General features: G+C 39.1%; 2 protein-coding genes across 7 annotated transcripts in view; one reads left to right on the plus strand and one right to left on the minus strand.

Moving 5' to 3' along the window:
• ttll7 (tubulin tyrosine ligase-like family, member 7) overlaps positions 1 to 443 on the minus strand; it is a 67,475-nt gene extending 67,032 nt beyond the window's left edge. For all 5 annotated transcript variants that reach the window (XM_085774454.1, XM_085774452.1, XM_085774453.1 and 2 more), the window contains exon 1: positions 165 to 443. The gene's annotated coding sequence lies outside the window, so the exon portion shown is untranslated. The remainder of the gene's footprint in view (positions 1 to 164) is intronic.
• A 2,476-nt stretch (positions 444 to 2,919) lies between these two features.
• prkacba (protein kinase, cAMP-dependent, catalytic, beta a) lies at positions 2,920 to 15,640 on the plus strand. Of its 2 annotated transcripts, none has more exons than XM_085774458.1 (10): positions 2,920 to 3,326; positions 6,999 to 7,060; positions 7,377 to 7,505; positions 8,688 to 8,786; positions 8,963 to 9,045; positions 9,196 to 9,322; positions 9,677 to 9,772; positions 11,725 to 11,847; positions 12,054 to 12,218; positions 12,308 to 15,640. In XM_085774458.1, the coding sequence occupies exons 1-10, from the start codon at positions 3,281 to 3,283 to the stop codon at positions 12,431 to 12,433; spliced, it is 1,056 nt and encodes a 351-aa protein (XP_085630584.1). In that variant the 5' UTR covers positions 2,920 to 3,280; the 3' UTR covers positions 12,434 to 15,640. The 2 variants fall into 2 exon arrangements, with proteins under 2 accessions (XP_085630584.1, XP_085630583.1); XM_085774457.1 differs by lacking the exon at positions 2,920 to 3,326 and adding an exon at positions 5,109 to 5,323.
• Positions 15,641 to 15,681: the final 41 nt, after the last annotated feature.

The following is a 15,681-nucleotide window of genomic DNA, read 5'->3' on the forward strand; positions in this document are numbered from 1 at the left end:
AAATAAAAACCCTGAGTGGGAATAACCGTCTGATATTTCTTAAAGGAAACATAATGACCCTGCACTATACTAGTCTCTACTGTTAGCTTAGCCGCGGCGCCACCGAGCAAAGGATGGATGGATGGAGAGGCGAAAGCTGAGCAGCCCCGTTAAAACAACGTTACCTTATTTATTCCAGGCACTGGCAGTGCAGCTTTTTTCTGGTCTCACCCGAACGACACTGCCCGACGTTGAGAGAGAGAAGAGACACTGAGGTCTCTTTAGACAGGCCGTCCAGTCTGGAGAGTATTTTCAAGATTATACCAGTGTTTATATGGCGTGTAAAGGCGTTACAAATGAAAACTGACAGACACAACACAACACACAGACACAAAAAAAAAAATCAGAATCTTGTAGTCTTCTTGGTGGTGTGCTGCTACGAGTGCTGGAGCGAGTCCATGGGCAAAACCATTCGCTCTGCGAGAGAGGGGGGGTGGGGGACCTGAACGAAGTGCTGAAGTTTGCATTCTCAACCTGGTACCAACGTGACATTTAATGTGCTGTAGGTCGTACGTGTTAAGTCAGCATTTTTTTTTTATTTCCAAATATTAAGTAACTGTGAGATGAAAACAAACGTGTTATCACAGCAGCTGCGAGTTATTTTACCCCCGCACCTTTAGTTGTTTGGCGTAGGTTTCGGTGCGGCTCTTCCTCCACACAACTCGTTGGTTGATACATTCACAAGGAGGCTACCTAGCAACTGTGTGTCGCTGGCCATGGTGCTAAAAAACAACCCTGAGCTTAATGGACGCGACCCGCTCAGAGGTCATTAACGTGCTATTCATTTTATTTTCGGACAGTAATAATTAATCAGTGTGGATATCCTCATCAAAATGGGTCAGACACATTTGCTTCTTTAAAGTTTTCCATCAAGCTCTACTTTTTTCTTTTTTCTCTCTACAATAACAATTCTAATGTTAGGGTTATCCATACTGATACAGCTCTTCAGCTTCCAGCTCTTATTTTGCATGTTTCCATGTCACTCATCCACTGGCCTCTAAGAAAAGTTTGTAGTCATTTGGCATCTGAAAAACGTCCACGGTTGATTGGATGAGATAAAAAAGAAAGAAAGAAAAAGTGTCTCCGAGGCTACCACAAATAGTAGACCTAGATGGTGGCCTGCCTGCTTGGGTGCAGGAACAATTTATCATCTAATAAAAGTAAGCGAATTGTTTACTCTAAGTTTGTTTAGTTAGGCAGGCATGTGAGCTACATGCAGGCTTACAGATCTTTATACAATAAATTCTCAAAAGGGAGCATGGACTTAAGAATTGAATCTATTGTTGTTCAGTTGAATTATGGTCATTCAATAGAAATGAGAACAACATACCCTGTAGATTTTTTTCTCCGTCTGAAATGTCTGCAATTAAAACTTCATTACACTTCTCATTTATTTTTATCTTCCCAAATCAGCGTGCAAAACTTGTATATTGTCTTCCAAGCTGCCTACACTTGGCTTTGAAGGATAGTCTGAAAAGTTTTATTTAATTTTTTTTTTTTTTTACTTTCTGCCAAGCAATGCTACATTCATATCTCAAGGGAAATACAGGCTCTACTTGACATGATTCACACTTGGAAATTTAAGGATTTTTCATTACCTTCTGTGATCAGAGTTCTTGAATAACAAGAGATGTCTAATGTGGTTCAGTGGTTGTTATAGTAAAGAGCTCTGTTTTATAGGCTTAAAACTAGACTGTATGTAAAAAATGGCCTAAGAAGTGGTGGGCTTCAACGCTTCTCACCACTGAGTTGGTGATAATAATAATAAGTATAATAATAATAATCGAGTTACTACATGAAACGAACTAAAATAACATTTGCACACAACATATCCCACCCATAACCCTAACCCTAACCCCCCCAAAAAAAGAAAAAGAAAAGAACCAACAATGCCAGACTTAAACTACAATAGTATTACCTATGGTGTTATATTAAAAGACAAACAATTGGACTTAACGATAAATGTCTTACTAATCCTAGCCAAATTCTTTATTCACAAAGCCAAATATCTAAAAACTCCACCCATCTTCACATACTTTTTAAATGAATTCCATCTCCATATTAAGTCCCTAAAATGTATTAAGTCCAAACATGCCAAAGACCTCTATGCAATGTTCAAAAATGATCTGACTAATGTAGCGTAACAATTGTTTTAATCCTGGATGATTTAATGTATGTTTTTCTTTTTCTCTTCCCTTCTATATTTGATATGTGTTTGTTTTGTTTTTTTACTCACTTATCTTAACTTTTGTTTATTTAAAGGGGACATATTATGCAAAACTCACTTTTTCATTGCTTTAGTATGTGTATTTGCGTATCCGGAGGGCCTCCTCACCCCTTAAACGTAAGTTTTGACAACTACGTCAACATTTTGTAAACTGCCATAGTCAGAAAATGTGTCTCTTTACAAGCCGTTTTAATTTCACCCGGCTTATTACACAAGTTACACAAGCCGGGTGATGTGAGCATTCAAGCCCTCGCTCCCATGGTTACCTCAGCTACCAGAGCGAAGGTTATAAACCGACCGTTTAGAGCAGGGCTGTGAAACTGGTGTGTAGAAAACCCATCTATGCTCAATCTTTTGTTTTTTCTGACCAAAGCATGTTATTTACATTACTTTTAGACATCAAGGTACCATGTCAAGAAGCAGAAATGAGCATAATATGTCCCCTTTAACTTTTGTTTATTTAATGTTATTCTTAATTCTTATCTCTGATACATGATGTCTGCTCTTGTTAAATTTTGGACAGATATAATATTTGCCTGACTAGTTTGTAAATGCATTTGTTTAAATAAATTAAAAAAATAAAATAAAATAAAAAAATCCCACCCATATAGACTGTATTAAAACAAAAAGATCCGACCGGTACGTGAACGCACCATTTCGCACGTCTCTTCTACGGTTTATTCTCCTACGACGTGAACGCAGCACAAAACGACAGCAGGCAGAGGTGACAAGTCTGGATCATGTTTTCATTCCAGCGGAGGCATACTTGAACGACAAAAGGACATTGTAAATATAAAGACCGGCGAGGCGGTTATAGCGGAGCACGTCGAGTCCCTGTCCGCCCACCAAGAGGAGAAAAAAGACATTAATGTCGTTGTTAGCAAACCTAGCTAGCACAGGCTGAAATTTGTTAGCTAGCTAACGGAGGACCCTGTTAAGTTAGCCCACCGCCACCGCCACCATCATCGCTCCTACTAGCCAGCTGTGTGTGCATCATCGCCCTGTCTTCCTACGATGGGAAACACAGCAACTGCCAAGAAAGGCAATGAGCAAGAAAGCGGTAAGTTAAGCACCTAAAAAAAACAACAACACACCACAGTTAGCCACATCTAACATTAGCATTAGTGGTACAGCGTGCGATCGCTTATTATAAAGTCAGTAAGGGGGAGAGAGAGATAGAGATAGAGAGCAGCCTTTAGCAATTGTTGTCCAGTGGCTAGCAGCAGACACAGTACAGTGATATGCGCTGCAGAGAAGAACCATCTTTTAATAGGGCACTTTACAAGGTGTGTTAGTTAGGTTAGTTCCCCTCCTAATGATTTCTCTGTTTGCCTGTTATCTCACTTGTGAAACAGTGCCACAGATGATGCAGCCAGCCAGCTAATCATTGAAAAATGACATGTGAGCAAAATGGCAGTGTGGTGGTCCTCCTCAGCCATCCTGTTTACCACCACCACAGCAGTGAGTGGATACAAGGAAAGATCCTGTTGGACTCAGTTTAATGTTTAACGCTGTAACGTAACGTTGAGGCTGAAGTTATATCAAGGCTCAAGCGTGTTTGATTTTTAAAAAGGCTAATATCAGCTGCCTTGGAGCTAGATAACAGCAGCAAACATTAGTTTCTATTAAAGCTGCACTACAAGGCCTCAGCATTGTTAACAACAGGTACCTGATAACGTTAAAGATTAGTTCACCTTAAGGATGTTTGGTCTGGCTCGACAAGGTTACTAGTTATATAAACAAGAAGTTCTTTGTTTGTATGTTTGTTTTTTTGTCTTCTAAATATGGCCTGCAAATTGGCTGGCAACAGTTTCTATCCAACCTGGTTAACACTGATGTGTCAAGTCAGCTGTCAACAAGTTAAGATGTAAATGAAAAAGCCATGCCTCCATCACTGCTTTCTTACAGCAGCATGAACTTCTGGTGTGTGGATGCTACAGTATAACATCAAGGAAAGGTAGCTCCTTTCCTGGTCACATTGCACCTGTTGACGAGCAATTTTTTTGTTCAATCTCAAGTGCTTAATCACTTGAAAGCAGTAGCCAGAGGGCACTCTGTTGTGTTTAATGTGCCCTTTGTCAGTATTGACCAAGCTAATCCACTAAACTGTACCATGGCTATTGGTCTGTCTGATGAGTACTGATCTTGACCTGCTTTCTGATTGGCAGTAGTCCATACAGTCTCTTTTAGCCTTGTGACTCCAGCCACCTGTAGTGTCTCTATAGGGATGCATGCAGCACCAATCCACAGAGACGTCCTTCCTCCTTACACAGTGTTGTGTGTTGATGTCCATTAGATTTCTGTTTTGCATTTGAGTGTTAGTTAGTTAGAGAGGCCAATACCAAGTGCAGCTGCCCAACAAATCCACATTTCCTGTGCACCAGCATGTTAAATAATAGTGTGTCATATAAAAGTCTTTCTTTTTTTTTAGGGTGACTTAAAGCATAGGGGAGAGCTCTTTGAAGAACTGCATTGTTAAACTGTACCACCAGAGTGCACAATAACCTGAAGATAACTTCCCCCCCCTGTTAGTCAGTGGTGGGTGTTACAGGCCTGCAGTTCCCTTATCTGCACTCTGAATGCTCCACAGCTGTGCAGTGTTTTTGACATAACTTCAAGAGAGGGTGGCCTTTTCCTGCGCTTTAACGTCTTTGTAGACTTTTGTCGAAACAACATCGCCATTTGCATGGGGGGGCCAATAAGTGCTCTCGGAAGACACCGCACATAACAAGTAGACGTGCAATTGGCCGCTGATACCAAAGCAGAGTACTTGAACAGGAAGCTTAACTTTGTGTGGTTAGCCGAGCATTGCAGTGCACTTGGCTGCATACAGGAAGCTGGTGTCACTCATTTCACTTCAGTCTGAAAACGGTTGCTTTTGTCCGGGAGCCTTTTCACTCACACATCGAGAAATTAGTCTCAAAATGGCTCAGGGAAAAGAGCAATCCTTCGCCAGCCGTTTATTTCAGAAATGTCGCAAGAGTAGCCCAGAACAAAAAGGACAAGAGAGTGATATACCTCATATCTCTGAGTTCACCATCATGTGGGATAAGTTAAGTAAGTGCAGTGTTGCTTTCACACTTGAAATGTGTCTTCCACCATTTGATGCTTTGAAAACGATGAGCCTTGACTTGTGTTAGTAGTTCTTATTTGCAGGAAAACTAAAAAATTTTAATCTTATAAAGATAAAAGATTTGATATGAAGAGATATAAAGATTTGTATTGCAAATTATGAAGGTCTTTTAATATAGTTTGATAATGATGTATTTTTTTAATGCTTCATTCAACTGGCTGACATGTGGTGGTCAGGTTTTAAAAACTACAAGCAGCCGCCCAGTTACATGACCTTTTATTATTACCTTCCTCATCAGGCTCACAATGGCTGTATTTTCACGCAGCTTTTAGACATAAGTAAAAGCAGCTTAGGCATAGCAGTTTTTAGTGCAGGCCATTTGTGGCGCCTCAGTTGCTTACATCATTTTAATATCGCTGTCCTGTCATTTTTTTCCTACTGTTTCGGCAAGTATGAAATGTGTTTTTATGTGTGCTTTTACAATGTCTTTTCAATCACTTGTTGTTGTTTTATCTTCTCTGTGACAGATGACTGTAGTTTGACAATATCTTATTCAGAGTAGGGATAGGAAAAGCCTCATCCAATACCGGTAAGAAAGAAATAGAGTGAAAGAGATGAAGAAGAAACTAAAAACTAACCTTGGTGAAGGTGCTATAAAGCAGTTGATAAATACTATGGATTATTAGTTTTAGCTGCAGACGATTTAGAAAAAAAAGTCTTCAAACCAAAATAATCTTATGACAATATAAAGAGGTACATGTGGGTAGGGTGCCTTATGTTGTCTTCTTCAGTGTCATTTTGTCGTGTGTTGCATTGAATCCACTTGAATCTCAAATGTTCTTGTTTTTAGCTCTTCATAAATGTCTCTTCCTCTCTTTCTCTTCTCCATCATTTCCATCCATGTGGGTGAATGCTCCTGCAAACCCTTGGTGAACTGTAGAGACTTTTGGTATGCTCATTTTTCCATGAGCCGTCCTAAATCACAGAGAGAATGTTTATGCTGCAGCTTAGGCCTACCAGGCTTGTACTATTGTATCTAAATATTACAAGGTTAAACAACCTAGCCAGTTAACATACAGATTCCACATATACAGCAGTCCATCAGTGCTTGGTATGCATTTAAATCAGTAACAGTATACCAAAGTGTACCACACCAGCTAGACATTAGACACCCACAATGACTCTGTGACTTTGGACGTCTCATGTCTGCTGTGACTTTCATAATGCACTGTCTTTCTAATGCCTGCACCGTAGTCTAAGTTATGTTTTGCATTTTGTCTTTTCTCTCTGCCTTTTATTACTGCCTCCCCCCCCTTAATTCCCACCTACTCTGAAAGAGATGCAGAATAGCTTGAGCTTGAATTGGCCAGTTCTGTAAAGTTCACATGAGCTCTTTGCATCACTTTGTGAATTAAAAGTTTCCTGCTTAGGTGTGTGGTTTGAGTTTTGTTAAGGCGGTATTTTTTGCCGTTTTGTCAAGTTTAGTCCTACCTCCACCGCAGTGCGTGACATTTGCCTGACCTGAAAGTGCATTTGTTCTCCCTGAACCTTTGAACTACCCTTGTTCAGTTTGCCAAACATGCTAACAGGTCTAGCATTGTGTGATGCTACCTGCTAAATTCTCGGTGTTTATTACACCTCTCTCTTTTGTTTTTGCAGTGAAAGAGTTCTTAGCTAAAGCCAAAGAAGATTTTTTAAGAAAATGGGAGTGTCCACCACAGGTATGGTGTTCTCTATGAATGCTTCACATTATATTTAGACTTTTTTATTTCTCTTAATACTCTTTTAAATTGTGCCATTGCTTAACCACTTCCTTTCGTTAAAATCTTGTTGACTTCCATTCTAGATGACTGTGTAATTGTTAGTAGTAAGTAATAATTGTTAGTAAGTAAGTGTAAACTCTGATAAGAAGACCAAATGTTACACTAGTGGCAAATGTAAAAGCTCCAAGTACACTGAACGTACTGTACATGCCAAGTCGAAGCATTCCAGCCATCAGTTTTCTGTCTCATGTCCACTGATAATGTGTTTCCTTAGAGCACAACTGGCCTGGATGACTTTGATAGATTTAAGACTTTGGGCACTGGCTCATTTGGGCGAGTTATGCTCGTCAAACATAAAGGAACAAACCAGTTCTACGCCATGAAGATCTTGGACAAACAAAAAGTAAGTGTGTACTTCTTAAAGAAAATGATCTACCTCCCCTGCCTGGAACCAGTGTTGTGAATTATGGTGTTGTTGTCTGTGAAAAGCAAACTCTCGCATGCTTGACAAATGCTGTAACTACGTACAGTAAGTGCTGTGTATCTCATAAAAGGAAATGGAACGCTTCCTCTCGCGCACTGCCACTAGTTATTATCACTGAAAGCCTCAGAGGCGCGACACGATGAGAGTTTCGATCTGTAAAAACTGATGTGAAAGTCGTAGGAGGAGGAGGTTAGCGTGTCCTCCATGTGTCAGCCATGTAGCAGTAGTCGTTTCCCCTCAAATCCACAAAGAATATCTGACCTGTCTTTTGTTTCAGCCCCACTGCTTTGACTTGCACTGAGACTTAGAGAGTGCATTGTTGCTCACACAGCCTCTGTTTTTCTCTTACCACTTTGCATGTTGAGCTCTTCATTGTTTTATACACTGTTTTTGCAAATTTTACTACTTTCTAGGTTGCCATTGTTTTCCAGTAAGTCATTTCATTAACACATGCAAATTACCTTGAAGAGACTTTAAAATTGCTTAAAATACAATAGGTAGTTCATCAGGTGTTATGTCTTTGTGTCTTACTATTCTTACTGCTTTGCATGATGAGTAAACCAGTTGTGCATTGAGTGAAGGTGTGAGACTCTGATGTGGTTACTTTGCTCTCTGTGTTTCTCGCTCACTGTTGTTCCATCACTTTGCTTTGCTCTGCTGATGCCGTTCGACAAACTCCCCCACCGTCTCATGAATGCACCAGACTAGCAGACGTTTAAGATTAGTTTTTCTTTCATCCAGCAACTCTGGAAAAAATCAAACAGAACATGATGGTTATTATGGATTATCTTTCTCTCTTGAGCAAGCTCTAAGTCTCCGCATGCTGATCTTCACACCTTTAATAGAATAAATGCAAACCAGTCACTGACTAAAGAGAAAGAGAGACAGTTTTTTGTTTTTTTTTTAATGTAAAATGATGCTGTTAAATCTGTCATATTGGTCTTAAATGCAAAAACTCTCACTGTGCTTTAAAAATCAAGCATAACTAACATCCGAAAATCAGGAAAACCTTGTTGTACACCACACAAAACATGCACAAGAGGACATTACAGGCGCTGCTTGATATACACTGAGTACTCTACTCAATTCTTTACCTTTCAGGTGGTGAAGTTGAAGCAGATAGAACACACACTAAATGAAAAGAGAATACTACAGGCCGTCTCCTTCCCCTTCCTCGTCAGATTGGAGTACGCTTTCAAGGTACAGTACACACACAGTGGCACCCACCTCTTAGAACCAGTAACATGGTTAACTGGCCACATTACCAGTTCATGTTTCACCAGGGAAACTTCTAAACCTGAAGAGCACTTACTAGTTCACATTTGTTGTGTTTATTTTGTGACCATGCTGAAAGGTTTCTGGCTTTGTTCAAACAGGACAACTCAAACCTCTACATGGTGATGGAATATGTGCCCGGTGGAGAGATGTTCTCACACCTCAGACGTATTGGAAGATTCAGGTGAGGAAAACATTGGGCTCTCGCCACTTGTAGCTGGACAAAGATTTTGAGATAGACACTTTTATTCACTGTCTTCTGTCATGCTCCTTTACTCAAAAGAGGCCTTTCATATATTTCATTATCTGCCTCTCTGCGTTTCCCTTCTTTCAGTGAACACCATGCAAGATTTTATGCAGCTCAGATAGTACTCACCTTTGAGTACCTTCACTCCTTAGACCTCATCTACAGAGACCTGAAGCCTGAAAACCTGCTCATAGATCAACATGGGTATATCCAGGTACACAATCTATATTAAGTTTATAATTAAAAATGTAAATAGAACAAAAAGGCATCAGCAACAGATTCTGCCGGAGCTACTTTTCTGTACCCCTTTGGTAAGTGAGACGGGAGCCAGAAGCCCTCATTAGATTCTATAAGAGGACAGAGATGACTGTCAGGACATACATGATATTGATATACTGTATAGAGGGGAAGTTCTGGAAAAATGTCACAAATACTACTCATTTAGTCTGCTAATAAAGACTGAAAGTGAAACAAACACATGTCTTCATGTAGATGTTAATAGCAATGGTTACTGTAAGGAGTGTACTTTGTCCTTGCATACTGACAGATCTTATTGTTCTTCCTTTAGGTCACAGACTTTGGCTTTGCCAAAAGAGTAAAAGGCAGGACTTGGACATTGTGTGGAACTCCTGAGTACCTGGCTCCAGAGATCATCCTCAGCAAGGTGAGCCCTTTGTACTGAACTTAGCCAATACAAACCATCTTACTGCAGTCCATTCCAATGTGTAACCTTTCACAGTTTTATTTTTGGCTCCGTGCTGCAGCTTAATGGGTTTCAAACAATGACAATGAGGTGTAGCCACTGACTTTCAGCATCTAGGGTCCTCACATTCACATTTGGGTAAAAGTGATAAGAATCGTAGCCTTTTATATGGAAATAACCCCAGCTTTATTACAGTGTTGCACTGTTTTACCATTATTTGACACTTAACGTTCAAAAGAGGGAAACAACGGCCGAGACAGAAAGAAATAGCTGACATACAACAAAAGGTCCCGTCACCCAGAAATCAAACCATGGACACTTTGGTTATGTGCTATAGTATGCACCCTGACCCTCAACCAGTACGCCATTGAATGCCCCAATGTGCCTTGATCAGGAGTAGAGTATCGGAGTAAAGAGATGACCTTTCAAGTGAAGGACAAAACAGTGAATATCTTTGTCAGAGAGGCCTCAAAAGTAGTTTGTTTGCCAAAATCAACAGTTTAGTACTTTCTTAAAAGGAAGTTGTGGGCAGGAAAACTAGAAAATGACAAACAGTGGGGCTCACTATATAGCTCACTTGGTAGAGCAGGCGCCCAATAAACAGCTACACGGGTTCAAATCCACCCAGCATCGTCTTCGTCAATGACTTGACAGATCAATTCTGGTGGATGACCAGAAAATCATTCAAGTGGTGAAAAAAGTTCCCTTAAAGAGTCAAATTGACTCTCCAGGATGTAACTGTACATGTTATCTTGTCAACAATCAATTTCAGCATTCAACAACCTTAACCCAGGAGGATACCACACACGGTGCAAACAGCGGATAAGCATCTATAAACAGACACACAAATTATAAATAGAGCTGGTTGAGTTCAAGAACAAAGTTCTGTGGCCGGATGAAACTAAAATCAACATCCATCAAAATGATTAAAAAAAAAAAAAAAGTGTGGAGAGAAAAACCAACATCTCGTGCTTCAGTCAAATACTTCAGTCATCAACCACAAAACATTTCTGTGAAGTATTAAGGGACAATTCCAGGCAAATTCAACCTGGAGTGATAGTTTCCTAATATTTTAGGTCTAAAAGAAAGAGTCTGAATATTTTCTTTGTAATTGCTCCTGTTTTGCGGTAGTTCTGTGTGTCCCTGCATCACCACGGTAGCGATGAATGGGAGCGGACCGATCTTACGCTGTTTACATCCCTCAAAAAACACTTTTTTTTTTTTTTTTCAAAAGAATTTGTGGCTCTCAGTTGATATTACTTTGTTGATGAAACAAACGGGAGAGCTTCAGACGACCTGTAAACATAGTTAGCCTTTACAAACGTGTCTGCTTGCTTGAAGTAAACAACGCCTTGGTTTGAATAGCCATCTGACGCTGTCTGTGGAAAAAAAAATGCAGTTTTGAGGGATGTAAACAGCGTAAGATCGGTCCGCTCCCATTCACCGCTGCCGTGGCGATGTGGGGACAGACAGAACTACTGCAAAACCGGAGCAATTAAAAAGAAAATCTTCAGATTCTTTCTTTTCGACCTAAAATATTAGGAAACTATAACGCCATGTTGAATTTGCCCGGAATTGTTCTTTGAGTGTGATGTCCAGTTAAACTTAAACTCCTAAACTTTGGACATTTGTGAAAGATCTATACCTCCCACACAGTTCTTTCTTAGTTGATACACACCTAGTCAGATTGAAGCTGAGACTTGGCACTGTGATGTAGTGTCCATTATCTTCTGTTATTCTAATTAGCAGAATCTGAAAAATAGAAAATGTGTAACCGTCCAGATAGGTATGGTCCGAACTTTATGTCCTAGGACTTTCTGACTTACACTGTTGATTTTCTTTTCAGGCAGTTTTTCCTACTTAAGCATAACCAGCTTTCGAAAAAATAAATGTAAATAATTCCTGTCTTTCAGGGCTACAACAAAGCTGTGGACTGGTGGGCACTTGGAGTCCTCATCTATGAGATGGCTGCTGGTTATCCTCCCTTTTTTGCTGATCAGCCCATCCAGATCTACGAAAAGATTGTGTCTGGCAAGGTACGCTGCGCAATGAATGTAAATATTTTGAACGGTTAAATATTTGGACAGTTTTCAGCTTCGGTTTCGGCCATAAAGACCAAACTACACATTGGTTCTCTTCTTCTCAATCCAGCATATTAAAGAAATCAGGTGAAGTAACACAAAATGTTCTGCAATTTATTTCTGATAACTAATGTTTTTTTTTTTGTTTTTCAATCTTGTAGGTACGATTCCCCTCTCACTTTAGCTCCGACCTGAAGGATCTGCTGAGAAACCTGCTTCAGGTAGACCTGACGAAGAGATTTGGCAACCTGAAGAATGGTGTGAATGACATAAAAAATCACAAGTGGTTCTCCACAACAGACTGGATTGCCGTCTATGAGAGAAAGGTAGGTCGTGATTTTCTCATTGTAACTTTAAAAGGCCTCCTTGTTTGACACAGAAAAAAAAAAATAAACATTGCATTTCACATCCTAAGGTTGAAGCCCCCTTCTTGCCGAAGTGCAGAGGACCAGGCGATACGAGCAACTTTGACGACTACGAAGAGGAGGACATTCGTGTCTCGCAAACAGAAAAGTGTGCAAAAGAGTTTGCTGAGTTCTAGTGAGTGGGCAAGAGTCCCATCAGGGCTCAAGTGTTTTGGGATATTTGCACTCTCCTGGGGGTTAAGGTGGAACTGAGGCCGTCACATGTTCAAAACAAACGTCTCATTCCTTCATTCCACACGGCTGAATGAGGTCCTTCTTGCCATGATCCTGCGTGCAGTTAGCACTAACCTATACACAGGCACATTATGCAGACACCCCTTGTGCTGCAACACAGAAATACTAGACCACTTCCTCATCTTTTGTCTTTTGTCGTTTGTTTTCTATGTTTGCCACTCTTGAGAATCCTCCCTCCTCCTTATTTCAGTTCAAATAATTATTTGAAAAACGACGTGAAAACTAATATTAATCCAATTTTTCAAGTGGCACAAAGAGTGATTGATTGTATTTAGCTGGTATTGCACATTTTGTGATATAAGCTTTGGCAAAATAGAGGGGATTTTTTTTTTTTTTTGATTCAAATTTTTCAAACATATAGTTTTGCCAGTTGTCTGTTGTCTGTTACATGCCTCAGTGTGTTTTAGGGTTCAGTTTACTACTCATTAATCATGAACACCATTACTCATCATCCTGGTGTCCTTAAGACCTACAACCGTGTATTTGTGCATATAGAAGTATACATATATGATACATACGATTTGAACACTGTTTTGTTAAAGCATGACCAAATTCAGTCAAAGGAAGCGGTGTTCAGCGAAGGAAAAGAAACACTCGTGACTTCTTGAAGTTTCTGGGGGTTTTAGCACTCGGGCATTCGATTCTTGAAGAGACTGATTAACAGTGACAAGTGTTAGTGCAAAACAGAAACTTGTCAGTGCTGTATTAGTTGATCAGTTGTAGCATTGTTTTATCCATATCCAGTCACAGGACATTTCCTTTTACCTCAGACTAGGTGTGGTATCAAATGAATGGATTGAAATTATATATTTTTCAGGTACAGCTCTGTTTCAAAAGAGTGGAAACCGATGAAGTTGGAATATGGTCGTCCGTCTTTGGTATGTCCAAAAAGTTATGAAGTGCACTGATGTGGCATTTTCCAGTAGCTGAAAGGTCAGTTAGATTTTCATGAGGGTCCGTCATCGTGGCAACGAAGCAGTGTTGGTCGCATGGACAAATTCTGTCCATTTGGGGTTGCTTTTCGATTTTGTTTTTAAAAGCTGATTGTGCGCTAGCAGAGCACTGGGAAGACATTGTGTAACTGCCATATTTGCTTTATTTTCATATTTACTTTTGCATGTTTGTTATGTTTGTACAGCAGTGTCACAACAAGCTAAGAGTGACCTAAAAGTGTTCCCGTCTTTTTTTGTTCTTCTTTTTTGTTACATTTAAATTGTTTCATAGCTTTGGACATTGATGCATTAGTTAGGTACTTTTTATCTGAGTGACATTTTCCTCTGCAAAATCTAATTAAAACAAATTTAATACATTAAATACACCTAAATCATAAAATAATAACAAAAACCGAACTATCATAACCCTTTAAGTATTCATTCATCTTGGTCACTTACTTGGTTCAAACATCCGCCTACTGCAGGTATAGCAGCTCGTAGTCTCTTTGCATCATTTTCTAAAAAATTTGCACACTGTGATGGAGCAATATTTGCTCGTTCTTCCTCGCAAAATTGCTCAGGCTGAGTCAGGTCAGTTCGAGAACGTTAATGGACAAAAATGCTGTAGTCTTGTCTCAGATTTTCAAACGGAATAAGGTCAAGAGTCTAACTTTTGAAGTACTTTTTCCATTGTAAGCCACTCCTGTTAAGTTATTGTCTACATATATATTAATATGTATTTTGTCTCCCTTTATTTGAGATTTTTTAAAACATTGGGCATCATTCATTTCTCATTAATTCTGACACATTGACTGTCCATCCTGCCCAAATGTAATCCCTGCCTCTGCAAACTCCTCACCAGTGTGACAGATTGTTGTCTTTTTTTTTTAAAAAGACAGGTGTTCACTCGTTGAACTTCTCGATGTGTTTGTGAGTCTGCCGTCCACAGAGGGGTCAGAGCCTGAGGTCATTTCTGCAGGTCGGACACAGGGTCCAATCAGAGTTTTATACTTCGTTTGAAACAATAATGCGTTGCTGACACTCTTTCAGTTGAAAGTTTCTTAAGCCTTCAGTGGTTTTGATCATTATTTGACATGGTGCTCAAGTCCTTGTCAATGAGGAAAATGCAATTTAATCAAGTTCAACAATCTTAGACAACCAAATGTGAAAAAGGAACTGAATGCTTTTCTTTCTTTTTTCTTTCTTTTTGAGGTATTTATGTTCTATTTATGGCCTGATTTTTTATTTCACAGATTAAGCATAAGATATGACGTTCGATTTAGTCCTTATTTCATTTCGAAAGGCACAACTGTTTCTTATTCTATTTTTATTTATATTTACAGATGTCTAATGAAATAACATTTTAAATGTTAAAACTTGCATAGTTCTCAGTTTGTGAGGATACTCCAAATATTTTATTCTCAAAAGTGTTATAAACATTGAATATATTGGATAATTTATTTGTACTTTTTTTTCATTTACCCTTAAAAGAATAAAGAAGATTTATAGAAAATATTTACCACAGTTAATACGCACTGATGCCTCTCATGCCTATGTAAAATTATATCCTTTTATTTAACTTTCAAAAGAAAAATTCTTTTTTTCGACTTTAAATCGACTTTATTTAAGAGGATCCAACATGAATTCCCTAATTTAAAGGTTGAACAGAATGTAATTGCAGAATCAATGGATTTTTTTTTTTATTTGGACAAAGTTTGAAAACTACACCTGGGAACTCAGCATGTTTCAGTCAAAACTGCCTGTGTGTAAATCTTCCCAGAGATTGTGTAGGAAATCCACAGCTCTTCTTATGTGTCATCTCTCCCCTCCCCTCTCCCCTCCGTGTAATAATGTTTGTCATATTTGATGTAAATGATGGCACTTTTCCCTGAGCCACTTCACACTCCTTTATTAAAGGAAATCAGTTTGAGTTCTTCGTAGCTATAGTCACACATGCCAGTATGGGATCAATAATCTGAAATGTGTCTGTATTTAGTTTGTGGGATATTTTGCACATCATTTAGAAAGGCTGACACGTTTTTTTTTTTTCCCACCCATATTTACTTGTGTTTGCAAGGGGAATAGACTTTGCTGTAGCAGATTTTATGTATCAAAGGACATGTCACTATAATAAATTCTTTTTATTAAAAACTATAATGGTTTGTGTTCAATGCAATAATAAACACTAGGGGCTGTGT

Source organism: Trachurus japonicus, chromosome 4 (assembly GCF_045865225.1).
Source record: "Trachurus japonicus isolate A0001 chromosome 4, Traja_1.0".
Taxonomy (NCBI): Eukaryota; Metazoa; Chordata; class Actinopteri; order Carangiformes; family Carangidae; genus Trachurus; species Trachurus japonicus.

What these genes read in the sequence shown, in the direction of transcription:
- prkacba (XM_085774457.1), top strand. Translation starts at nt 5,191, where the DNA reads ATGGCTCAGGGAAAAGAGCAATCCTTCGCCAGCCGTTTATTTCAGAAA. An exon ending in AGATCTTGGACAAACAAAAA is followed by an intron (nt 7,506 to 8,687) that starts GTAAGTGTGTAC and finishes TTTACCTTTCAG; the next exon opens with GTGGTGAAGTTGAAGCAGAT. An exon ending in GATTGGAGTACGCTTTCAAG is followed by an intron (nt 8,787 to 8,962) that starts GTACAGTACACA and finishes TTGTTCAAACAG; the next exon opens with GACAACTCAAACCTCTACAT.